At 43.6% G+C, this 25,814-nt stretch overlaps 1 protein-coding gene across 2 annotated transcripts in view; it reads right to left on the bottom strand.

The window, feature by feature from the left end:
- Window positions 1–25,814, bottom strand: part of evlb (Enah/Vasp-like b) — a 42,229-nt gene that overhangs the window by 3,405 nt on the left and 13,010 nt on the right. For both annotated transcript variants that reach the window (XM_085372841.1, XM_085372842.1), the window contains exons 2-8: window positions 13,972–14,140; window positions 11,896–12,073; window positions 4,853–4,919; window positions 991–1,061; window positions 565–812; window positions 303–400; window positions 110–149 (exon numbers count right to left, since the gene is read on the bottom strand). In XM_085372841.1, the coding sequence (XP_085228967.1) occupies window positions 110–149; window positions 303–400; window positions 565–812; window positions 991–1,061; window positions 4,853–4,919; window positions 11,896–12,073; window positions 13,972–14,140 (871 nt within the window). The remainder of the gene's footprint in view (window positions 1–109; window positions 150–302; window positions 401–564; window positions 813–990; window positions 1,062–4,852; window positions 4,920–11,895; window positions 12,074–13,971; window positions 14,141–25,814) is intronic.

The following is a 25,814-nucleotide window of genomic DNA, read 5'->3' as shown; positions in this document are numbered from 1 at the left end:
TTATCCTGATCCCTGCCTAAACCGTTACCATAATTATCACCGTAAATCACAGAGCGAGCAGTGCTCAGCTTCATGAATTGCAAACCATCTCCGTTTCGCACGCACTTACATTTTGGCTGTCCTCGGGCTTCTCTGAAGCTGCTTTCCTTCTGGAGGAAAGAAGAAGCCTCAAGTGAGAAAAAGGAATTTCATTGAAATTCCAGAATGAACTAAACAAAAAACTAAAGATTTCAGTGACCAGTTGTATCTAATATAGCAACAGTATGTGAGAGAAAAAGACCTTCGGCCTGTATTGATCTGACCTTCGTGCCAACAGAGCATTCATCTCCTCCATCAGTCCTCCACTCCCCCCACTTGTTCGGTTAGCTTCATTTTTGGCACCTGAAGAGCTGTCATCAGGCTGAAGAAAGCAGAGGAAAAAAAACGACAACTGTGGGTTACTCCCTGATATTTGCAAATCATGAACATTTTAAAGTATGTCAGTCAAATCTGAAGGAGATAATCCAGCTATATCCCGCATAGTTTACAGAAATTTCACCCAAACATCATAAAGTGTTGCCTCACTCTTTGAACACGGCGTAGTTTGGCTCCAGCAATCATAGCCGCAAGACCTGTCGGCGCAGAGGTCTCATCCCCGTGGCTTCCTCCGCCTAAGGGCAGTGGAGGAGGGAGAGGAGGTTGCGGCGCCCCTGCTGACGGTGGCGGCGGGCCTGGCGGTGGTGGAGGAGGAGGTGGGCCGCCCATGATCACCGGTGGAGGTACTACTGGTGGGGCAACGGAGAGCACAGCAGGATGGCCTTGGAAAGGAGAACCTAGAGGAAAAGTGCAGCGAGTGATTGAAACTCAGTCGCTTTGTGCAATATTTATCCGCACTTACACCTGTGTGGGTTCAGATGCACTTAGGCGAAGACGCGGACCATTTTTAAATTGAATGAAAGAACTATTTTTACCAGCTGAACTTTAGCTGACCTGTGCACTTCGTGTGAGTACCTGAGTTGGAGGACCGTCGCTCCCGCTCCATGTGCGCCTGCATCTGCTGCTGCTGTTGCTCCATCATTTGCCTGCAGAGACAAGAAGGATCACAGCTGCTCACTTAATATCAAACATGTCAAATCTTGTCCTAAAATCTGACAATTTACCCACCTACAGGAAAAGTTCAGAAAACCATCGCACAGTAATAGACAGAGAAATGTCCACTTGCCTCAAAGATGCGCTAGGATCGGCATTAGGTTTTGATTTCAAATGTTCCAACTGCTTGATCCAATATTTATCAGATATTAAAGCTCCACACGTTCTTTTGGGATATTTCTTCTTAAGTCATAATCATCGTTTGTGTCAGGTAGTTTCTGTCACAGCCCCTGGGTTTGGAGTTTGGTATTCTTCTATAACATTTAGATTATGGGATGGGTTCTACTATAGTTTCTTTTTTTTAAATTTATTTATAGTTTAGTTTCATGTTTGTTTCATTATCATTCCAGGATTTTGAGTTCCTATTAAGTTTTGTATTCTCATCTACATAATATGCATTTTCTTGTTGGTTTCTATATGATGATGTTTAGTTTTTAAGGATACTTGGTGTTTAGCTATTGTTAAACTGGAAAGGTAGTTTCTGTTAGCGTTTAGAGTTTGTTGCTTATATCTGATTCCCTGTATTTTGGTTTATTTCTCCCACCACCCCCAGTATTGCTGTGTGTGTGTGTATGAGTTAGTTAGTGGCTCAATATTTAGTTAGTTTCTTCCTGGTTTACTTTGTTAGTTTGTGTCTCTTTTACTTCTCATGTGTAATTACCTTGATTGGTTCCAGCCGTGTCTCATTAACCTGATGTGTCCGCTTCCTATGATTACATAATGTGTGTATAAATAGTCCTTCCCTGCCATTGAGTCTTTGTCAGTGTCTGTCTGTTTTCATTTGGTAACTCTGGGCGTAGGAAACTCGCTTTACAGTGCGTGGCCCAGGTGAGCTCTTTGGAATCACATCGGAAATGAGGCAAAACAACACAAAAAATAGTGTAATTATTTGAAACATGTTTTTCTTTGGAGTTTTAACTAAAAGTCACTACCTTAATTGCTGTTGTTTAGTATAAAGTCTAATGAGACCACTGTACGAACTGCACTCAAGCTCTAGCAGATGGTGAGTTTTTCTCGCATGCTGTCACCGTGAGTCAGAGGTTTGAATTCACATCCCAACATGGTAACACTTAACAAAGATGGACACAAAAACCTGCTTGCTTACTAAAAAAATCGACTCAGAAATACCTGATTTCACAAATAATCCCCCAATAACTTAATTGCTCTGCACTTTCCAGAGGAACAAATGAATTACTACTAAGCATTCACTTTATTTGAGGTAATAGCGAGGTAATGAGGATCCACTGAGATCTGCTTAATAAGACACATGAATGGCTTTGTATTAGTTATTAATTAATGACTCATAAAGAAAGTGAAGAGCTATATTATATTGACAGATAATTATTAAATAATTATTACCCAATGAGCCAGAATTATCTTCCAGCTGGGTCTTTAATAAATAATCATCTACTGTACAGCCCTTGATTAGGGCTAATTATGAAGGTGCTGATGAATTTTTATTTATTTATTAACCTTTATTTAACCAGGAAAAGTCCCATTGAGATTAAAAACCTCTTTTGCAAGGGAGTCCTGGCCAAGAGGCGACAACACGTTGAAATTACAAAGTTACATACATATTATAAATAACAATTACATTTTAAAAACATTTTTCTCTGGCTCTCTCAATCTGGACTTAAAAGCATTTAATGAAATAAGATCTGCTATCTTCCAGTCTTTTTGCATCATGTTCCATGTGAAAGGGGCAGCATAAGTAAAAGCCCTCTTTCCCAGTTCAGTTCTGGCAAATGGAACATTGAGCAATAAAAGATCGCTTGAACGCAGGCTGTAAGAAACAGTACTTCTCCGTGTGAGCAGATCGCAAATGTAGGTGGGCATTTGTCCAAGCAGGGCCTTATAAATAAAGATGCACCAGTGAGCAAACCTCCTGGAGGACAACGAAGGCCATCCCACTCGAGCGTACAGATCACAACAATGGGTCAAGGCCCTACAGTTTGTAATAAACCGTAAGGAGGCATGATAAACTGAGTCAATCTTATGAAGACACTGGGCGGAAGCATTCATGTACAGCAGATCACCATAATCTAAAACAGATAAAAATGTAGCATTTACAAGACGCTTTTTTGTCTCAAAAGAAAAGCAAAATTTGTTTCGAAAGAAAAATCCCAATTTTAGTTTGAGTTTTTTCACAAGATTGTCTATGTGAGGTTTAAAGGTCAGAGAATCATCAATTAAAAAGCCAAGATATTTATACGTATGCACCACTTCTATGAGGTTTCCCTCAAGAGTGGACACCAAGGGGACAGTTTGAGGAAATCTCTTCATGTTTGAAAACAACATTAGCTTTGTCTTTTCAGCATTGAGAACCAATTTCAGCTCCAGAAGTGTGTGCTGAACCACGTCAAAAGCTTTCTGCAACGATTCTATTGCCTTTTCAAAGTTTGAGCCAAAGGAATAAATAACTGTGTCATCAGCATAAAAATGCATACTAGCATTGGACACATTTTGTCCCAAATCATTTATATACATGATGAACAGCAGAGGTCCTAAAATTGAACCCTGTGGCACCCCAGTGTGAATATTCAAAAGTTCTGAGCACAGATTTTCACATTTAATGCATTGAGTCCTGTCACTCAAATAATTAGTAAACCAGGAGACAACATGTCTAGACAGCCCCAAAGAAAGAAGCCTATGCTTTAAAATGGCGTGATCCACAGTGTCGAAAGCTTTTGACAGGTCAATAAAGAGAGAGAATGCCTCCTGAACTATCAGATCATTCCTGATTTGTTCTTCACCTGCGTTTTAGTAAGTAAACAAGTTTTTGTGTCTTATATCATGCAGTGTGCCCATCTCCTGCTCCTGATTCATCCAAGCCAACATCACTTTTCTCCTCGATCTTTATCCCACCTATCTCATTACATCTCTGTCTTTGATTTGAGGAGATATGCGATGTGACATCTGAGGCAGCAACCTGTCTGATGTGACAGCAGCGTGCGCACAGCAGGAGCAGAGGTGCTTAGTAAACAACGGTTCTCTGAAATTAATTTGCTTCCGCTGACCAGGACGCAAACGCACACAATCTCCCCTCACAATCGCAGACATAATCCTTTGTGGCAGAGGAACAGTTCATCCGACATGGGGATCAGACAGAGCCATAATTCCCTTCATATTTGTTCTCTTAAGTACTGGCATTCGGCATTTAGATGAACCAGCAGGCGGAGCTGAAATAAGTTTAAAAACAGCAACAAAGACCTCGTTGTGTCCGAGTCCGTCTCTGAAGTGGAGAGAGGAACAGCAGGCGCAGTGGAAGAAAGGCAAGCCACAGTGTAAACCGTGGAAATGGCCTTAAGGGTCATTTTGAATACTGCTTATCCACTACTTTGTATATTTTAATCTGCCACTATGATTTAGAAAACGGGGACTACTTGTGTTTTAGCCATTACTGTAAAACTTTCAGTCTTTATCATTGTGACCCACTGGAAGGTAGGAGGGATACAGAGGACAGTAAGAGGAGGGGAGGGATGAGTTTTGCTTCAGTTCACAAGAGCCTGTGATCCTTCACTAAAAATATTCTTCTCATGGATGACAAGATACTAATTTTCTCCCACTTTTTTGGCACCACAGTTCATTCAGATCATTTTTCTGATTGCAAAAGCTGCCAGACAAGGTGGGCTTAAAAATAAACAAATAAATAATCTGCTAACAGGGGTTCATGTTACATAGACTGCCTTGCAAAGAAGGAGAAAACGTCTTTTTTAAATGATACCTTGCTCTCTGAGCTTCTATCTCATCTGAAGTCGGTCCATTCTGGACTTGGCGCTGGAGAGCTGGACCTAAAGATGCAAATGAAAACAGAAAGAAAGAAAAAGACACAAATAGAGTGAAGTTGACCTTAATGTTTCATTATCAGCACTATTATGTCAGTTAAAATTAGTGCCAGTCAAGATAATTAACTATAAAATCACAAGGAACGTAACAGCGACTGATCATTATGTTGTCTCATTTCCATAATAAGTAATGTGCAGTGAAAAGCATGATAATCCCCGACTTCATGTAAATGAGCTTAAACTCATTCCTGCACTTTTACTGTTGAAGGGGAGCAGAAGATGTCCTGCTGCAACGCTGTCCTTCTGTTTGCTCCTGCGCTCTTTTAGAGACAAGTCATTTGATTCGTAATGCTGCAGTGAGGCGACATCTGAGAGCGGCCTTCTCTTAAATTTTTAAATTCACACAAATGTCAATATGAGCACAAACACATGCAAGCGCACAAACAAATGTCAGCCAGAGCCCCACGAGTACTTCTGGGGTGAAATACAACTTGCCGACGGGTTTATGAATCACCAAAACTAGAAACAGAGCGGCTGAGCGGCTGAGCGAGGTCTGGAGAGTGTCTGAGCTGCTCTTTCTAAACAGATGAACCTAACTGAGAACAGAGGAAATTCTGTCAGCTGTGGTTACAAACTCAGTAAAAACAAACCATTGTGGCATCTCCTTTGGTGGATGAGGCTCAAAATCAAATATACTGTATGCGAGAGTCATTATTGTCTGAGCTACAAGGCTTTTGGTATCTAATCCTTTTACTACCATAAGTGAGATCTGCAGATAGAGCCAGAAAGGAAATGCAATTAATTGAACACGTGATAAGACTTCAACTTGGGGTTTACAATTAAATCAGATGTCAATGTCAAGGATGTTCTCATGACTGAATTCCTCTGGATTAAGGAAGTAAGTAAGGAGGAATCTTGTGGTGTTTTTTGGTTACTTTTTGGTTGATTTATGATCACTTCCCTTTAAATCTAATCAAGAGTTGTAAAAGTGTTTGAAATAGGCATAAAACTCTATAGACCATGTTCCCTTTTGTCTACGTAAAGATGTCCCTTACATAACAGTTTTATGGCTCTACATAGTCAGCCTGTTTTCAGGGTCACTGCTCACTGACGATTCTCTCCACTGCTCACACCTCTAATGGAATAGACTCTGGCTGATGGTGCTAATGGCTGCTATTGATCAAGTAACAGAAACCCAAAAATACAACGATGGCAAAAGCTTTGAGTCATGGCTGCTATCAGACACCTGTCCTACACACATGCATGGTGTTTCATCTTAGATCCTAATGTTATATTTTTAGAATCCAGGTTTTGTCCAGAACAGGTTTAGACCCAACAAAATTTAATTTACTAATAAATGCCCGTGCATGCTTGGCCTGTTTGTGGTGTTGCATGTGAAATTAAAATGCATTTTTATCACGTGTCATATAAGCAAACAATGTAAACAATTTTAGCCCAATGCTAAGTGGCTGATGGGCAACCTGACGGCATCATAATATATACCTGAAGTTTTAAAGCTATAAGTGAGATGTTACTGTAATGATATAAAAATCATATGGTGCTTCTATAAGGTGTTACAGGTTCATAAATGCTAAAAACAGGTTACTTTAGCTGACTGCTATGTAGTTGCTAGGCAACATGAAGACATCACAATATCTGATGTAGATAAGAACCTTCAGGGAAGGAGCTGGCAGACAACCAAACCAGCACACAGACAGAGCTTTATGTGTATTATAGTGACCTGCTGAACTCCTTTCGATGTCCTCTAAAAGAGAGGCCAGCTGCCCTTCAGATGCAGTTCATTTCTGCGATCTCGTTCTTTTGGTCACTACCCAGAGTTAATGACCATAGGTAAGGGTAGGGACGTAGATCAATATGTAAATCGAGAGCTTTGGACCTTTACAGCATTGAATTGAACTGAACCTCAAACCAGCAGTTTTTGGTTGACATATTGGCAAATGGCCTGTATTTATATAGCGCTTTACTAGTCCCTAAGGACCCCAAAGCGCTTTACATATCCAGTCATCCACCCATTCACACACACATTCACACACTGGTGATGATGACACTGAGAACATACAATAATCCAAGAATAAAACTAAAATACATAAAAAACTGGGTCGTGGGCCAAGTGCCATGACACTATCACTGCAAAAGTAAAATGTTGATTTCAGAATGTATTGAAGAGAAAAACGACCCTATCGACTGATAGAGGATAGAGGACTCAAAAGAGACGTTTAGTTGGATTTATTTCTACTAGATGAGTGAGTAACAGAGCCTGCCAAGTTCAATTCAATTCATTTTTATTTATACAGCAGCAAATCACAACAACAGTTGCCTTAATGTGCTTTATATTGTAACGCAAAGACCCTACATACAGAAAAAACCCAACAATCAGACAACACCCTGTGAGCAAGCACTTGGTGACAGTGGGAAGGAAAACCCCCTTTTAACAGGAAGAAACCTCCAGCAGAACCAGGTTTAGGGAGGGGTTACTAACACAAAAGCTATTCTACATGTTTGAAAAAGGCCACGCTCTACAACAGAGTATTGCACTGCTTTAACTGGTTTAAATATTCCAATATATGTTCCATTTGAGTTTGTTTACCCTATTCAGCTAATGATTCCTGACTGACTCTGCCATTTACTGGATTATAATAACACAATAATAGCCATTAACACACAAAAACTACACACACAAACTCAAAATCAGAATTGTCATGCAGATGTTTGCACACACAGTTTTTTTTACCTACACGACATGCTGAAGAAGAGAAACCGGCTGCAGCAAACACAGAGGCACTGACAGACCCACTCCCTCCTAACCATCTCTTGCCTTCAGCTCCTCTTCCTCTCCCTCCTCCTTTTCTTCTCCATTCATCATCTCCCTCACTATCTCTCTCTCTCTCACACACCTCACCTGCCTGCCTTTCCCTCCTCCTCCCATCCTACCTCACCAACAGTATCATCTGTCATCTTCTTGAAACTAACACCAGGAGCGGCAGCAGCACAGCGAGAATATCTGCTTAATGTTTCAAAAGGTCGACTTTGTCTCTAGGCTACACAGCCTAGTGCTGCTTAGCCACACAAATATTACAGCGAGATGATCCACGTGCACTCCAGGTTTACATCAAGGCTCAAACATGTGGGGGGCGGGGATAAAGAGTTACTAAGTAACAAAAGTGTTTTTTTTGTCACATAAGTAACAAAAGTTTATTCTTTAGTTGGTGTTTGGGTGTCATGTGACAAGATAGCAAATGGCCGGTGCTCTAATAAGCTCCAGAACAACAACAGTGCCAGTGCCCTCTGTAAGCAGTTGCGTCCCCACCTGCCACCAGAACATCGTCAGCACTTCCCAGCATTGATTTGCTAAGTCTCTGAAGGTCTAGTGGATGAGTGCAAAACCATCCTCCAGTGATTCCCTTTAATCAATAGTTGATCAATCAATAGTTTCATATCATACAAGGATTTCTCTGGTGGGCCTGAGAGGTCAGTGACCCCCAAAGTTTACAGTGTTAATGCAGGTGTTCAGTTGGGTGGCTGGATGCAGTCCACAGCATATGACTCGCATCCTTTTCTGTATGTCTTCCTGGAATAGACGACTCCTATTTATAGAGAGTCGAGAGTTTAAATATTCCCTTTATTTTGTCACCTGTCAGGTCTTACATGTAGGTCTTAAAAATGGCTTATTTTGGCTAATACCATTTTATGAAATGTTAAACAATCATATTTTTGTTTTATTCCATTAATGACCTATCTTACTTCCAAAATATGAGTTCATTTGGCACTTTTGGTTATCACTTTTACACAGTGATCACTTTTTACAAGTGACAGGTTACATCTTTCTGTAAAACCCAGAGAAAATAGGCCTTCAAAGCAATAAGAATAAACAGTGCTCCGCTGTTTCATATGTTCCTTTTTGATCCTCTCCTCAGTTTTATATCCTACATCATGTAATATTTCCTCTCTAAAGGTGAAAGCAATTTTAAGGACAAAAGGTCAGGTTTTGACTTCCTTACCACTAGAGGGTGTTAGGCACAAGCAAGGAACACCCATGTTCTGGTTTCAGCTTTACAAAGTGTGAACGTGTCTTATGTAATCAGCTGGAGAGCATGGATATGCAAAAATCAGGTCCTGTGCCATGCTGAGAAATAAAAATAGGAAACAACATACCGGAATAAACTAATTTCCTAATTCTCCCCCTTGATCACGCACTTGTGCGTAAATATAAAAGTTGATCTGTGTGTGTTATGATACAACCTTTGTGAGCGCTGTATCATGGCAAGCTGGTAGCACTGAGATGCTATCAGTCTCTCTATCTGTCAGATGTGCACATGCTTCCCCAACGTGTTTGTGCACTTGCGTTTGGCTGCTGTCACTCGAGCCTCTTTGTTCCCCATCCCATGTTATTAGGCAGATGAAAAGATCTGCTCTCTAGAACGGGGCCCGAGGGAGATCTTCTCAATAACTCACTCTAATTAAGAGGCTGGAGGGGACTGGAGGGGGAAGCACGCCGCCGCCGCTGCTGCTGCTGGAGTAATAACTGGCAAGCTGTGACAGTCACTCTGCCTCTCAGTCGCTCCTCAGTTTACATTTGTCTGTCTCTCTTCTCACACACATATACACAGAACTCTGGAGGATTGAGGTTGCCTGTCTTGTATGTATACTCGCTGCTGAAGTCTTTAAATAGAACCTTTTGCAGACGTTTTGGCTTACAGCAGGAAAAACACAGATGGAACCAATAACACTGACGACAGCTCTGTTTCCACTGATGTGTCCCAGCAAGCCCTGGTGGGGATCACAATGAAATGCAGCTTATATTAATTAAATAATTACATTTGTGTCTGTCTGCATGTCAGATAGCTCTATCTTTGATCTATAATAGATTAAAGAATTAATCTTATTGCTAAGCCCCCAGTGAAGTGATGTCATGACAGATTGATGTGGTGATGTTAGAGTCTCTATTGCCCCTTGAAAGACACTGAGAAAGTTTTCAGTGTGACAAATATTTTATCAATGCTCCAAGTGACTAATTTAGGCTCAGCCCCAACCTTATAAACAGTACAGCTGCATTCCAACCAAAACTATCAATGAGCCACGGGGTCAGCTTCATGATCGCTAATATGCAAACTGTCGTTTCTCCTGCTGAAGACTCTGCATCCAGATGAACAGAGTCAACCTTCTGTGATATCCAGACAACTTCAAGTATGGCTACTATTTTTAGATCACTTCCCGCAGGAAACCTTTCCTGCCTCTTCTGTAATTTCACCATGAGTCTCAGACCTGCACATCTTTTATTTCAGCTTGACTGAACTGTCCGTTGCTGAGTCTACGGTTGTTAGGTCTGTGCTATATCGCATTCTCTGCAATGATACAGGTGGAAATTTCTATGTGAAATAAAAATATACTGCAATATCCGAAGTGCCGAAGTGTATCTGAGAGCTCGGATGACAATTTATTACATAAAAGGGAGCTACTTCAACAACTTCCAATGAATCGCAGTGCTCTGCAAAATATTTCAGGGAAATCTGTTAAAGATGGAAATGGAAAGAGTGTTTCAGCACACGAGGCAAAAACACCCTGAATGCAAGGAGGGTACAAAGGAGGAGCTAATAGGAACAGCTGATGATATGTGACCAAGTGAATACAGGGTCAGTATTGCCAATACCGATACTACTTTCAACCTATAAAGGCAGCTTATATAAGAGGAAAGCAGCTTCTCATTTAATGACCACTATATCAGTGTGACTTTTAATTTCAAAAATAATTAGCTAACACAACAAAACACACCTTTGAACTTTTAATGTATTTTGAAACTGGGTTTGTAGGAGACCTGGAATCACTTCAGTCCAGTTTCTGTTGTTTAAATGTGCTTTAGGCAATAAATAAAAGTGAATACAAAAAGGGGCATGTTTGAGGTATATTTTTTAATTTCATGAAAAAACAATTTATTTAACACAGTTGAGTGGGCTACATATTGAACTTAGAGGATAGATACAAAGTATCAATACTTGCTTTTCTATCAATGTGATAGAAAAGCAAGGTGTGGCAGTAAAGACCACACTTCAATGCTTTTCAGCATACTTCTTTCTTTATTCTCAGTTGCTTGTTTCTTACGGTTCCCGGCTGCAGCTTTTCAGTTCGCAGCCACATGTAATGGAAAAACATTCATTCAGGACCCATTTCACTCTTATATGCAGGGGAGGCGTGACGAGCTGATGCACCTCAGGTGTGTCAGCCTCCACCTCAGCCGCGCCACAAACCACGCCCGCCAAACAAGGCTTTAAGCAGCTGATTAAAAAGCCCAACCCAATCATACAGGCTCCTGAAGAGTTACAAGGTTAACTTTAGTTATTATTATTGTTAAAGTGTTAAACACAACCTAGGCTACTTTTGTGTTCACATTTCAATAGATTCACACTTAAAATAAGGAAATATGCAGCAACTTAGTGAAAAAGTTGCTCTTTTTAAAATTACTACAAACATCAATAAAGCATTCAGTATTTCTTTCCTATATCTTCTGAAATGTCACACATTTTCTTGAAATATTGTGATATGACTTTGCCACTATATCGCCCACTCTTATGGGCTATGATCCAGCAGCTTTCAGCAGTTAAGCAGCCCACTGTTCAGAGCTACACTCTGAATTTTGCTTGACACTAATTTGCATCACACTATCACTCTACACGTGTACATAAAGAATGTAAGGGAGTGGTTATCATCTCTGCTGGTTCATGGAAAGTTCAGAGAGAGCTAATCTCACATACCCATGATGACATGACATTTGAACCCATTTTAACCATTTTGCCCGCCGTGTTAAGTCACACATGTTCAGCCCAGTTTTGTGAATTAAAAGTGCCGAGTGCTTATCTGAGAGAAATAAAGTGGAGCTAACTATCGAGTAATAAAATGAAATAAGAAGACATCCTCCATTTCTCAAGTGTGTGTGCATGTGTGCGTCTTGTACTGTGGGAAAACGCACCTCCATCCTGAGCACTGAGGACATTGAGGGCAAAGAGCATAGCATTGGAGAAGGTGGTGGCCTCCTCCTTGCTGGCGAAGTTGAGGCCATAGACCTGCCTGGCGTCCCTCCACTGGTGGAAGGTTGGTGTGGCCTGGTTGTACTTGAGACCCTTCACTATTGAGTAGTTGATGACCACCTTTGAAGGACAAGAGGAGAATGCAGGAAAGGCAGTCATCAGTTAGGAAAAAACTGGAAAGTATTTTGCTTTTATCGGAGAGTTTTTATTTTTCAAGGTTATTTCTCTCTTCTTTTTTTTTTTATCTGAAAAATGATTTAAATCCACAGATGGCAGCGCGCCCATAGACATACAACACGGTCATAACTTGCATTGTTTGGAAGGATTTGTGGATTCTGAGTGCGCTGTGTTTTGCGCCACTGTAAAGATAAAACATTTTTGTGTCTGAGAGCAGCACAGCTTGTAATAGTCATTGTGTTTCTCATTTTTATGTTGCTTACATCATGAGCTGTAACTTAGAAGAAACACAGCTGTGAAAAAATGCTGTCGTTTATATCTTGTTTTTCCACAGCTACCCACTGACATCTACTTAACTCTTCGAGCTCTGGGCAATTCTTTTGAGTTTAATTCCAAAATTCACAGTAACAGTAACATCTGAAGAGAAGACATCTGTATCGTGTTCTCTTTAATACTTAGTCCCTGCTGTGTGATTTTATATCCAACTGAGTGAGTTTATTCGATTAAGTTTTATTTCTATAGCGCAAAATCACAGCGACAACTGCCTTAAGGCACTTTATATTGTAAAGTCTCAACCCTAAAAAAATACAAAGAAAATAAAGAAAACCCCAACTATCATATGACCCCCAATGAGCACGTGCTTTGGCAACAGTGGAAAAGAAAAACTCCCTTTTAACAGGAAGAAACCTCCAGCAGAACCAGGCTCAGGGAGGGGCAGCCAGTTGGGAGCGTGGGGAAGAATACGGCACAAAGACGTGCTGTGGAAGAGAGCCAGAGATTAATAATAACTAATAATTAAATGCAGAGAGGTGTATAAACACACAGCGAGGGAAAAAGGTGTATTGTTTGTCGTGTTATTTCCTGTTTTATTTTGTAGGTTATTTCCTCAGGTGTTTTTATTTCCTTCACTAGTTTGTCATCTTAGTTTGCTTCATTCAGCTCAAAACAGTGACCACTCTGGTCTGACCTGCGGCATCAACAACACATTTCACCCAGAGAACCGCCATTTTTTTTCCTCTTTCCTCTTCCTGATCATTCACTGTGAACTAGAGATAATTGTCAGAGTAAATCAGCCGTTTCTGAAATACACAGACCAGCCCATCTGGCACCAATAGCCATGTCATATTCAGAATCACTTAAATTACCTTTCGTCACCATTATGTTGCACACTGATTCAGTTTGAACTTCAGCAGTCAAAGTCTTAGTGTCTTAATGCAATCAGCTGGCTGGCGTAGGTTCTGTTAGTTAACCTTTTTTTAAATGAGTTGTTTAATATTTAACTTTTGAAATGATACTTGATAGCCCTGCAAAAGCCTGACAACCTGTCCAGGGTATACCCCAGCCTCTCGTCCTATGGCAGCTGGTTTAGGCTCCGATCCTCCAGATTCCACCACCCCCCAAAAAAGAAAAAGTTATCCCTTTGGCTATTTAATCTCCATTTTCATTTTCTGAATCTTTGTAGGTTTTCTGCCACTTTCAGACATCTTTGTAGTTGTCAGTTTTTGATTACTGCTGTGCTTGATAACCCCGCTGTTTACATGTGTTCCGCGTCTTATCGCCAAACACGTCTGCGGCGGTGCAAAAGAGCCGAGTGCTAATGAGCTGTTGCCGTTGGAGAGGCTGACAGACGGTGAAGAAGATTTCACTCAAGTCACAGCGGAGGCGGGTGAGCTTTAAGATTTCACGAGGTTTGAAGCACGCACACACACAGACTTTGACTGAAGAAATTTTTAAGACTTCATTGGTTCACTCACTCTCCTTCAGTATAGTCAAGTCACAATCCAGACTATTTGCAATCCTCCCACAGCAACAAGTTTACCTCCAGCATCTGCACTTCTTACCTGCTGGTCCTGCAGTTTGACTCCCACCACTCTGAAGGTATTGTTGGCAGTGTTGTGGTAGATGTTGATGCGGCTGAATCCCTGCTGGCCAGGCTTGATGGGCACCCACTTCTTGCTGGTGTCATCGTAGACCATGACAGAGGCCCGCGCCTGGCAGATACTCTGCTCACTGGAGGAGACATTAAAACAAAGAAGAGAGAAACAGGGTGAGTTGGTCATATGTGGGGAGCAGAGAGTTTATCAGCTCCAGAGTTAATCCCAAAGCAGCTTCGCCCCTCTTTCTCTTCTTTCTAGTTTGTGGTGTCATTGCTTTAGCTTGTGACTGGACGTAGACATTTCCCTTCTTAACCCCTCTAATCTAGATATCAGAAACCACTAAAAATCAGAGCAAAAACATCTATCATAAACTGCCACCATCAGACAGAGACGTTATAAAACAATAACTAGAAGTATTTGATGTGTGCAACATCCTCAATCACATCCAAAAACCGGCAATAAATATTATATATACACCTATAAAATAATTAATTCTGTAATAAACATGTAATAAAAACACTCTTGCCTTTTTTCTGAACATATTTTTCACATTATGTGATTACTTGTTTAGATGTACAACATAATAAGTTTCTCCAGTAAGAAACTCGATGATGACACTGTAACAAATAATGTGTCCACATCACATGTTTAGGCGTCAGCTCTATAGTCGACAAAGGACAGCATTGCACACGAGCACATTGAAAAATATTTCTGCGTTAATGATATGAATGAAATCCATTATATGAATGGATTTGTCCTGAGGAAATAAATTCAAGAGGCTTTATGTTTCATTAGTCACAAGCAAAAAAAATTGAACCACTGATGACAGCGGCTGAGTCTTTATCATGTAAAACACTCAGTGGGTCAGGAGGGTGAAAATATTGTCAGCGCAGGAAGAAGAAAGTCATTTTCAAGCAATTTGGACGTCTAATGTCAAACTTTCCTTTAACTGTAAAATCGGAGGATTTAAGTGAGATAATTATGGTGAACAAGACAACAACTCTGTCTTCTAATCCTGCATTTCACTAATGGTCTAATCCAAATGTAATCAAGCACTAGTCCAGCATCTGCCCATGTTCTTAATGAGGCAGGACTGTAATTGTCATGGTCCTGGGCCATGTGGGCCCAGTATTCTTAGTTCCTTGTATTTTTGTATTTCGTTCCTTATTTAGGCCATGTTTTCTGAGTTGCCCTGTTGTGTTGTTCCCTAAGTGTTTTCCCTTCATGGCTTTTACCCCCTGTGTGCCCCTCTGTGTATCTGTGAGCCCTCGTCTCTCCTTATGTTTTATTCCATGTTTCCCCTGCCCATTATGTCTAAGTTCTCCCCGTGCTCTCTCTCCCCCCTGTGTGCCCTCTATGTATTTATGAGCCCTCGTCTCCCTTTGTGGTTGTTCCATGTTTCCCCAGCCCGTTATGTCTGTGTTTTCCCCGTGCTCTCTCTCCTCCTGTCTGAACCTCTGTGCCTGTACATGTCATGTTCAGTTCACCCCGCCCTGTCTCATTATGATTATCAGTGTCACCTGTGTTCCCCGTGTGTGCCCACTTTCCTCGTTTACCCTCTGTGTATTTCTGTCTGAGTCTCCCTCTGTTCGGCGTCGCGTTCTCCCTCATGTTGTGTGTAATTCTCCCCGTGGTTCGGTTCCTTGTACAGTTCATGCTTTAGTTTTCCCAGTTTTAGTTTATTTTGTATTGCCTCCCGTGGCCAGCAATAAAGCTGTGTTTTTTGAGTTTATCCCCGTGTCTGTGAATCTGCATCTTGGGTCCTTCCCCTGCCTGCCACACAACGTATCATGACAGAAGAACGCGACCACAACATGGACCCAGCAGTTCACAACCCCTCCGCGGACCTCCAGGACGACACGACCATGTCGGACTCAGCGGACATTTCAGAGGAGGTAGGGGAGGAGCTGAACCGGCTCTGCCGCATTATGGATCGCATCATCGGATGCGCGGATCCAAGTGTGGTTTCCACAGGATTGGCGGCCGTGGACGCCGTTTTGTTGCGGGAGCCACGGTTACGACAGCTCCCCCACCTCGTCGAGGCGTTTGACTCCCTGGGCCCCCTTAAGGAGGAGCTTCGTGCCCGTGCGCTGGCCCAGAGGGTCCTGAATGCCGCCTCAGCACCCACACCTCCGTCCCGTGAACGGGTGTCATCGCCGCTGTCTCATGAGCCAGTAGCGGTCAGAGTTGGAACGGTGAGGCTCGCCACAGACACACCTTCCGCCCGCACCCCGCCGGCTTCTGCGTCTTCACCGCGGTCTGGCCGCACGGCGTGGCGCACGGAGACAACGGAAGCCATAGACTTTGGCGAAGAAGAGCGGCAGCAGGTGTTACGGGCTTATCGGGAGGACGAGCTCCGGCGGAAACCCTGGCTCATCCCGGAGGAGGACCTCTCACCTGCTGCACAGCCTACCAGCCGCTCGCCGTCTCCGATCCGCTTAGGCTATTTTTCGCCTGTCTCATTTCTGGCAAGGATGGGGGCGGACGACGGGGAACTCACCACCACGTCACCCTCTGTGTTGGCGCCATCAGCGCCCATCGCGCCAGCTTCCTCTGCTCGAAGGAGGCGGCGCACCCGCCGCCATAAACCGGACAATGCTAAAACTACAAAACATGAAGTGGACAGCGGGTTCATTTTTGATAGAGCTATTTTCGTCGACCCTGAGCCTGCTCCTTTTCCTGCTCGTGTTTCTCCTCCCAGGTCAGTTCAGTTAGCTCCCTCGCAGCCACCCTCAGTTCAGTTAGCTCCCTCGCAGCCACCCTCAGTTCAGTTAGCTCCCTCGCAGCCACCCTCAGTTCAGTTAGCTCCCTCGCAGCCACCCTCAGTTCAGTTGGCTCCCTCGCAGCCACCCTCAGTTCAGTTGGCTCCCTCGCAGCCACCCTCAGTTCAGTTGGCTCCCTCGCAGCCACCCTCAGTTCAGTTGGCTCCCTCGCAGCCACCCTCAGTTCAGTTGGCTCCCTCGCAGCCACCCTCAGTTCAGTTAGCTCCCTCGCAGCCACCCTCAGTTCAGTTAGCTCCCTCGCAGCCACCCTCAGTTCAGTTAGCTCCCTCGCAGCCACCCTCAGTTCAGTCTCCAGTAGCTCCAGTGCCGCCTGTAGCGCAGGCCCCAGTAGCTCCAGTGCCGCCTGTAGCGCAGGCCCCAGTAGCTCCGGTGCCGCCTGTAGCGCAGGCCCCAGTAGCTCCAGTGCCGCCTGTAGCCCAGTCCCCAGTAGCTCCTGTAGCCCAGTCCCCGATAGCAGTATGGTCCGCTGGTCAGCTTAACATTCAGCCAGGGGTCCCAAATCTCCCTGGCTCTGCATCAGCTCCTGCTGGGAGCTCGGATGAGCTCATCCAGGACTCCGCGGCTCCCACGCCGCCATCTACCTCATCCGCTGGAGGGTCCGAGGGGCCCGTTCAGCCTCCTGTCTCCGCTGGAGGGTCCAAGGGGCCCGTTCAGCCTCCTGTCTCCGCTGGAGGGTCCGAGGGGCCCGTTCAGCCTCCTGTCTCCGCTGGAGGGTCCGAGGGGCCCGTTCAGCCTCCTGTCTCCGCTGGAGGGTCCGAGGGGCCCGTTCAGCCTCACGCCGCATCAGCTGGAGGGCCCGAGGAGCCTGTCCAGCCGCCACCTGCGACCGCCTCGTCGTCGCCTGGTCCTGCTGCAGCTCCAGCCTGTGCTTCGTCTGCTGCAGCTCCGGCCTGTGCTTCGTCTGCTGCAGCTCCGGCCTGTGCTTCGTCTGCTGCAGCCTCAGAGCCTTCGTCCTCGTCTGCTGCAGCCTCAGAGCCTTCGTCCTCGTCTGGCCCAGCCTCTGAGTCTTCAGCCTGTGCTTCGTCTGGTCCTGTGCCCACCGGGCCATGGCCAGCACGCCTGACACTGGAGAGCCGCCGCTGCCTTCCGCGCGGCCGGCCTCTTGAACTGCTCCGTCGTCTCCTTCGCCGCCGCCGCTGCCTTCCGCGCGGCCGGCCTCTTGAACTGCTCCGTCGTCTCCTTCGCCGCCGCCGCTGCCTTCCGCGCGGCCGGCCTCTTGAACTGCTCCGTCGTCTCCCTCGCCGCCGCCGCTGCCTTCCGCGCGGCCGGCCTCCTGAACTGCTCCGTCGTCTCCGTCGTCTCCATCGCCGCCGCCGCTGCCTTCCGCACGGCCGGCCTCCGGACCAGCTCTGTCACCTGTGCCACCCGCCTGGTCGGCCCCCCGACCGTGTGACCCGTGAACTCTTGTGCCTGTGGGCTCTGGGTCGGCCCCCTGAACTTTATTTTGACTATGGTCATGTGCTCCTGTGTTTTCTGTTTGTTTTGTTTCCCGTTCTGGTCCCTCCGTCCTGGTCCCCCGCCTCCCGCCCTGGGTGGGTTGTTTTCTGTTTTTGTTTTTGTTTCTCGGGTTTGGGCTGTCGGGAGCCAGCCCTTTAGGGGGGGGTGATGTCATGGTCCTGGGCCATGTGGGCCCAGTATTCTTAGTTCCTTGTATTTTTGTATTTCGTTCCTTATTTAGGCCATGTTTTCTGAGTTGCCCTGTTGTGTTGTTCCCTAAGTGTTTTCCCTTCATGGCTTTTACCCCCTGTGTGCCCCTCTGTGTATCTGTGAGCCCTCGTCTCTCCTTATGTTTTATTCCATGTTTCCCCTGCCCATTATGTCTAAGTTCTCCCCGTGCTCTCTCTCCCCCCTGTGTGCCCTCTATGTATTTATGAGCCCTCGTCTCCCTTTGTGGTTGTTCCATGTTTCCCCAGCCCGTTATGTCTGTGTTTTCCCCGTGCTCTCTCTCCTCCTGTCTGAACCTCTGTGCCTGTACATGTCATGTTCAGTTCACCCCGCCCTGTCTCATTATGATTATCAGTGTCACCTGTGTTCCCCGTGTATGCTTTAGTTTTCCCAGTTTTAATTTATTTTGTATTGCCTCCCGTGGCCAGCAATAAAGCTGTGTTTTTTGAGTTTATCCCCGTGTCTGTGAATCTGCATCTTGGGTCCTTCCCCTGCCTGCCACACAACGTATCATGACAGTAATGTGTGTGTGTGTGTGTGTGTGTGTGTGTGTGTGTGTGTGTGTGTGTGTGTGGCCTCCAGTGTTAGGTTGGGTTTGCCTGCTCTCCTATCTGATCGTGTTATCACAGCCCCCTAGGTCGTCCTTCTTTCCCTCTTTTCCTCAAACACACACACACACACACACACACACACGCACACGCACACACATGCACAGAAACACATGCACACTGTAAATAGCACTGAGCGTGATGATGCACTGTTTACGATCATTTCCAGGTCACGTGCTCCGTATCTGCACAATATCAATCAAGGTGCCGGTAAAAGGCGATAAATGGAAAAACACAGGAGAGAAACAGAAACAATTTAGACTTGCAAATGAGATTAACAAGAAGAGTCCCATCTGTGTCTTTGCCTCCTCGCCAAGCTAAAATTAGTGGATCAGGCCTTAAGGCCCTTGTGAAAGAGCTGCGTCAGAAAAGAGGAGCAGTGGAGAAAAGAGGGAAAAGTCTTGGCTTTTAGAGTGTGTGAGTGGAGGCAGCATATGGTGCAGATAAGCGTGTATCATACATGATGGTGGGGGAAATGCTGATGGGATATTATATGAAGGAATAGGCTGACATTTGGCTTATTTGCCCTGTTGATAATAGATGAGACGATAGATTATCTCAAGTCTAAGTGCAGCATTGCAGCCTGGAGGTTATTATAACAGCTTAGCATAAAGACAGATATTAAACAGTTTAGAAAAAAATTACAGTTACATTATGGCTATAGCAAAAATTCAGTGGGATTTTTCAGTGGGAGAAATGTTTTGTCACTCATTCAAATGGCTTTTTCAGACAATGACCAGATCTCATACCACAGGGGAAGCTACACCAAGTCTGTATGGTTTACCGAAGATACATAAACAGGGTGCACCTTTAAGACCATTTGTCTCTACGATCAACTCAGTTACCTATAACACCTCAAAGTTTCTGGCTTCGATCCTCAACCTGTTGGTAGGCAGCTCTGAACACCACATCCACAACACTTTGGATTTTGTTGAGAAGATGAGAGATGCAATTATGGAGGAAACAATGGTCTCATATTATGTTACATCTATCTTTACTTGTGTTCCAGTCGCTGAAGCAGTGAAGGTAGTTCATAAGAGATTACAGGACGAACCCAACCTCAACAATAGACCAATCTCACTGACAACAATGACCAAGTGTGTTTGATCTTGAAGCTGTGTGTGTCTTTATTTGACTTATTTCACATAAAAGTGTGAGTACTACAGGTAGAAACATATGTTTGCCATGTGTTTATAAGATTGGGGAAACCTACAGTCAGCTGAGACTGAAGTAGTCACTTAGATGAGCGACAAAACATTTCTCCCACTAAAAACGCTACATCCAGATGATCAGAATCAACTTTTGGGAATGTGCTGCATTACTTTTAAGAAAAGTGTTCTGTGTAATATGTGCAATAATTACTTTTTTGTGTAATGACCCCGTCACTAATCACAACAAAGAGAGGAAACCAACAAAATTCACAAACATTTGAACACTCAGCATGAAATTAATTTGCATGAATGTAACGTCTTTGATACGCTGCTTAGAGATGGTGGTGACTCTGAAAGTGGAGCCAATGAGAATCGATAATGGAATCAGAATCGTTAAATCCTTATCAATTCCACCCTAGTGGCCACTCTTTCCTTGATGAGGATGTGCATATCCTGGAAGGGAGGAACGCTGGTTTGGAGTCAGGGAGGCCATTTAAAAGGGAAAGACCATCTCTGAATCAAGGCTACATCTTTCACCATAAAGAAACTGAACTCACAGCCCATTGTTAGTAGTGCTGGTTTCAGTCATTATGCAGATGTACTGTTTATAAGATTGGGGAAACCTGCAGTCAGCTATGACTGAAGGAGTCTCTTTGATGAGGGACAAACTGTTCCACTGAAAATACTGTGTCCAGAAGAAAGGAATCAGTTTTGGGGGATTTCCTTAACTGGATGATTGCTCGTGCATCAAGATATTATGGCTATAGCTTTAAATAATGAACACAATATGTGCAAATAATTCCTGTTAGCCAAAAGTTTAGTCATAAGAGTGCTCCTGAACACTGTTTCAGACAGTTCTTTATCCCCAATATGGTCATCTCTGTCAGGAAACCTCTGGCTGGGTGTACAGCAACCTCCTACCACTTCCTTAAGCCTTCCTTTCAAGGGGGGCAGCCAATCAGAGAAGAAGATGGCTTAAAGTGGCTTGTTTCAAATATGAGTGTCGTAGGTGGTTTTTGAAGAATTTGTTACCTGTGTTTCCTATATAAAGGTTACCTGGGCAGGGACTAACCTGACCACAGTCTGATGGGCTAAACAGACAATTTTCCAAATAATCAGTAATAACAGTAGCAGCATGTATGAATTGTAAATTGGCAATTCTTGATTTGTGTTGATATTTTACTGTCCAGGCTTTTTCTTAACAAATCCAATGAACACAGCCTGCTACTCCCCCTTCCTTACTGAAGCTAACTGAAGACGATATCCCCACATGTAAATTACCAGATGCCGCATCACCTGTCACTGGACGGACAGCCTGCCAGCAGCACACTCTGCAAACACGGGGTTCCCCGCCATCCACAGTCTTTAATTCTTTTTTGAGCAGAACAAAATATTGATAAGTCATCAAATAGTGTCAAACAGCAAGTTTTTTTGTTGTTTTGGGGTTTTTGTGAGTCACCAGTCACCGCCGTGGTATCCCTCACTTAAACCCTCGGGATAAGGGATGCTCGTTGCGAGACAATGTGCCTGACTCGAACAAAAAAACAGCATCAAAGAGCAAACACTTTGATCCAGTAAAGAGAAAAGTATCTGTGAAAATAAAAGCACCAGGATAACACTGGAATAACGGAAACAATACCAACTCTTCTCCTTACTTCAAAGTGACAGAGCGAGGCAGTGGGAAGAAACTAAAAACCTGCAGGACTAGAATCTATTCAAACAAGATGAAGACCAAGACTTCAAAGACCATTCACACCCTGCTCTGCTGCCCATGTTTTAATGACATTCTCTCAGGTTATAGCTTGTTATCCACACCAATGCTGTCTTGCATTTTGGTGCACGCTTGAATTCCGCACCGGACCCAGCAGGACAATGACGTGTTGAATTTATTTCGGTTAACTCGACTGACTTCTGTTAATTTTTAAAAAGGAGTGCTCGGCTGCCAGCTGAAAATGGCATCAAGGGCCCAGAAGCATGAATAAATGAGGCTCTTGAGCTAAAGGAGGCTTGAGCAGAAAAGCGGAAGAGACGGGGAGAAGAAGATGGAGTGGGTGACATGAAAACAAGTTTTTCCTGACTGACACACACACACTTGCACACATTGTCACGCCATCGTCCTGGGTCTGAATGCACCCAGCCAGAGCTACGGCAAATTCAAGCTGACAGGGACAGACAGAGAAATCTCGGAGAGCTGCTCGGGAATCCTGTCCTTCTGTCGCTTCCACAGAAATGGTGCAATTTGCAGAGCACAGTGATTGGTGTATGGGGATTATATACAAGTGCAAAGGGCGCTCACTCATTTCAGCCTTGCCTCTGCGTACAAAGATGATTTTCTTTAGCGTTATAACAGCTCTGGCCGGGCTCTGAAGCTGAAGCTGTAAACAGGCCAAGGTCAGAAATGCTTTCACCCCTCAGTGACTTTGAGTAATGTAACCTTGACAATGATGACTGCACCCATAGGCGACAGGATGCAACATAAACACTGACAGCGACCGGCTCTGGTGCATTATTGCTGCATCTTTTCTCCCAGAATCCTCTGATGCTGAACTCAAAACGAGGCATGCAGCAGAAAGAGTCCCGATCTTTACGCACAGCAGAAAGCTGAATGATGTAACCCTGATAGTCTAAATGACTTTAACATAAAATTGCATCACAGAAACTATAAAGTTAGCTTTTGCGCATGCTTTTTTGGGATTGAGTTAATAAGTCATCTTGAGTGTCTAAGGTCAGATTAATGAGTGTGTAATGATAAACACATGAATTATTCATTCATGCTGCTAAATGTTTGCAGGAGTGAAGACTAATTATGCCCCAGAAACACCCGTGTATGCCTCCTATTTATTTTCTTCTCTTAAAAGCACAGAGAATGTGCCCATTAGGCGCTTTTCCTCTGGGTCTCAGGTCAGCTAAGGGTTAATAAGATGCTTGTCCAACTCAAAGTCTTTCACTTTGGTCTTTGGCTTTTCTTACCTCGCCTCTCTCCCACACAGATTTATCTGTTTCTTGAAGATCTGCTCAGCGTGTGAGCCAGTGATTGCTGTTCATAAGCGTTTTGCAGTGATCCTTCAATTAACTGGCACCTGGCTCCGTCACATTTGTGCACCCTAACCTGCAAAGTCAAAGCGTTACGTTCCAAGTGCCAAGCTTCCTGTGTGCTCGCGCAAGATTTACTCTTCTGGCGTGACTCGTCTGATCTGTCATGAACAGCAGAACAGCAAAGCTGTCAGACAAGAGGAAACACAGGTATTTAAAAAAAAAACACATATGCAGAGGAGAGGGAAGTATTTTAGATGCGATACACATTAAAAATAAATAAATAAAGATGAGGCATGAAACATAATTAGCACTTTGATCCTCTCTTTTGCTGATAAATTGGCAAACCAGAGGGAGGTGGAATTTAAATTTAGCACAAGAACTGCTCGGTTATGGCATTTTGCATAAGAGCAGAGATTGAATCACTGCTGTGCGAGCTGGTTTTTCTTTCTGAGATGAATAAAATATGCATTCAGGATTTCATCAGACCTTTTTTACCACTGGAATGAATTTTCCATGCTATGAGTCAGCAACCCAAGAAGGGAAACAACATCTCTTATAGCTGGTGCTAACAATATAGTATATCTGCAGTATTACTGTCAGTCCACTCTGTCTTTAACTTTTGTGCCACTCTCCCTGTGTGAACTGCCGTCGACACGTTTAGCTCTGAGCATTTGCAGTGTGTCAGTTCAGGTTTTGTCTTCAGCAGTAATCTGTGCTGTTGGAAAGTCTTATACACATACACACACATATATATATACATATATATACACACACATACATATATGTGTCCCTGTCTCTCTCAGTATACTGGCTGCAGCTCTTACAGTACAACACCCTGCAGACATCACAACATCAAAGCTATTGTGCTGCTCCACTTTCTGGGGCCTTGCTGCTCAAGGCAGCGGTGCGCTAACAACAAAGAAGAATCTGCCTAAAATAGCTGTAGCTGTATGCAAATTTGTGTGTGCGCACAGTACAGATTCCTATCTAAACCCCTCTATGGCTGTATGAAGACTGCAGTGAAGTTACATTTTCAAAGTGGCTCAAACACTGGCCGCAGCCCTGCAACTTTTAAGTTCCTTTCATATTGTGCAAAGATGATTAGATTCACTTCCTCATTCAGGTCATAGGCCTTTGCACAGAGGACTGATGAACAAACAGTTAAAGTAATGTTTGATGTTTACTGTGAAAGCAATAATCATGTCATACTTTGGGCAAATTTGAGTTGATAGTGATCAAATCTGACAAAAAGTGAAAACTAATCTTTAACGTGATGACTCATTCACACTAGAGTAATAAACTAACTAATTCAATGGCTCTGATGTTTCAGCTACTAAATGAGCCCACCTGCACACATCCTGTTTTCTGTCTCATCACTGAGAAGTGTGCATGATCCAGATGTCAATACATCTGTGTTCGCAGTACTTGATTATCTATCTAGCCTTGGAGATGAAGAGGAAGCATAAACAGAAACTTTTTTTTCTTTTTACAAGTGACAGTTAATTTGAAATTCAGCCTTTCAAATGGCTGGACAAATGTGACACAACTGTTTTTGTGCTAGCTTTCCCAGGGAAGAATAAATGATAATATGTGATCAGGAAGATGTAAGAAAGAGAGGACAGGAGAGGAAGATGAGAGTTTCTTTTCCAAGTTTAGGACTGCCAGTGGAATCTGATGAACTTGAAATGTAAACTCTTGGATGCAACGATGAGAGATGAGATGAGAGAATTCTGCAACAGAGAGTTTAATGATGGAAGTATAACTTCCAGAGTAACAGGACCTGCTTGGAGAAGATGGCTCATGTTGGGGTACGTGTTGTAGAATGTAGTTTGGTGAATTCACAAAGAGAGGAAACCTCAGAAACAGCAGCAGCAGCAGAAGCACAAGTCAGCTGACTGTACACAACAGAAAAATCTACAACAAAAAGTGTAGTTTGACTTTTTTCCAAGTAAGTCATTTCCCCACACTGCTCTGCTAGACAAGAACTTAGAGCTCCCCAAACCCACAATATCCCTCTTCAAACCTCGCTTTTAACGACTCCGAGTCATTGCAGACCTGGTCACTGTCTTCCAAGCCAGCATTCAAAGATCACAAGTTTATTGCATTTTGGTTGTGCCACAATCTCCAAGTACTGCATGCCCTAGTATGATTAAAGTTGTGCTCACTCGTCTAGCAAAATCGAAATTTTAACTTTGCATTGTATGTGAGAAATGAGAAATCGCACACTAACTGAACAAAACAGAACAGCTGTTTTGTAAACTGCATTAGAGATCTCAATGTTGGAAAAATTATTGACTGACTTTTAATTATTGGCATATTCACCCATAAACTTCTAATTTAAACGTAGCTTCATATACATATTATAAGGAGATAAATTAGATTAGATTAAGCTTTATTAATCCCTCGGGTGAGTTCCTCTGAGAAATCCAGTTTCCAGTAGCACAGCACCGACAGAAGTTGCATGTTACAGATACAATAAAGGGGAATGAGAGTAAGGATAAAAGCATAAATATACCATATATACACACATATATAAATACAGAATATATAATATGGATAAATAG

The sequence above is a fragment of the Diplotaxodon limnothrissa genome, linkage group LG15, assembly GCF_057381915.1.
Source record: "Diplotaxodon limnothrissa isolate DT_005_m linkage group LG15, D_limnothrissa_male_GT1.1, whole genome shotgun sequence".
Lineage (NCBI taxonomy): Eukaryota > Metazoa > Chordata > Actinopteri > Cichliformes > Cichlidae > Diplotaxodon > Diplotaxodon limnothrissa.
Note: the sequence above shows the minus strand (reverse complement) of the source record. Positions and strands in the feature narration are given on the sequence as shown.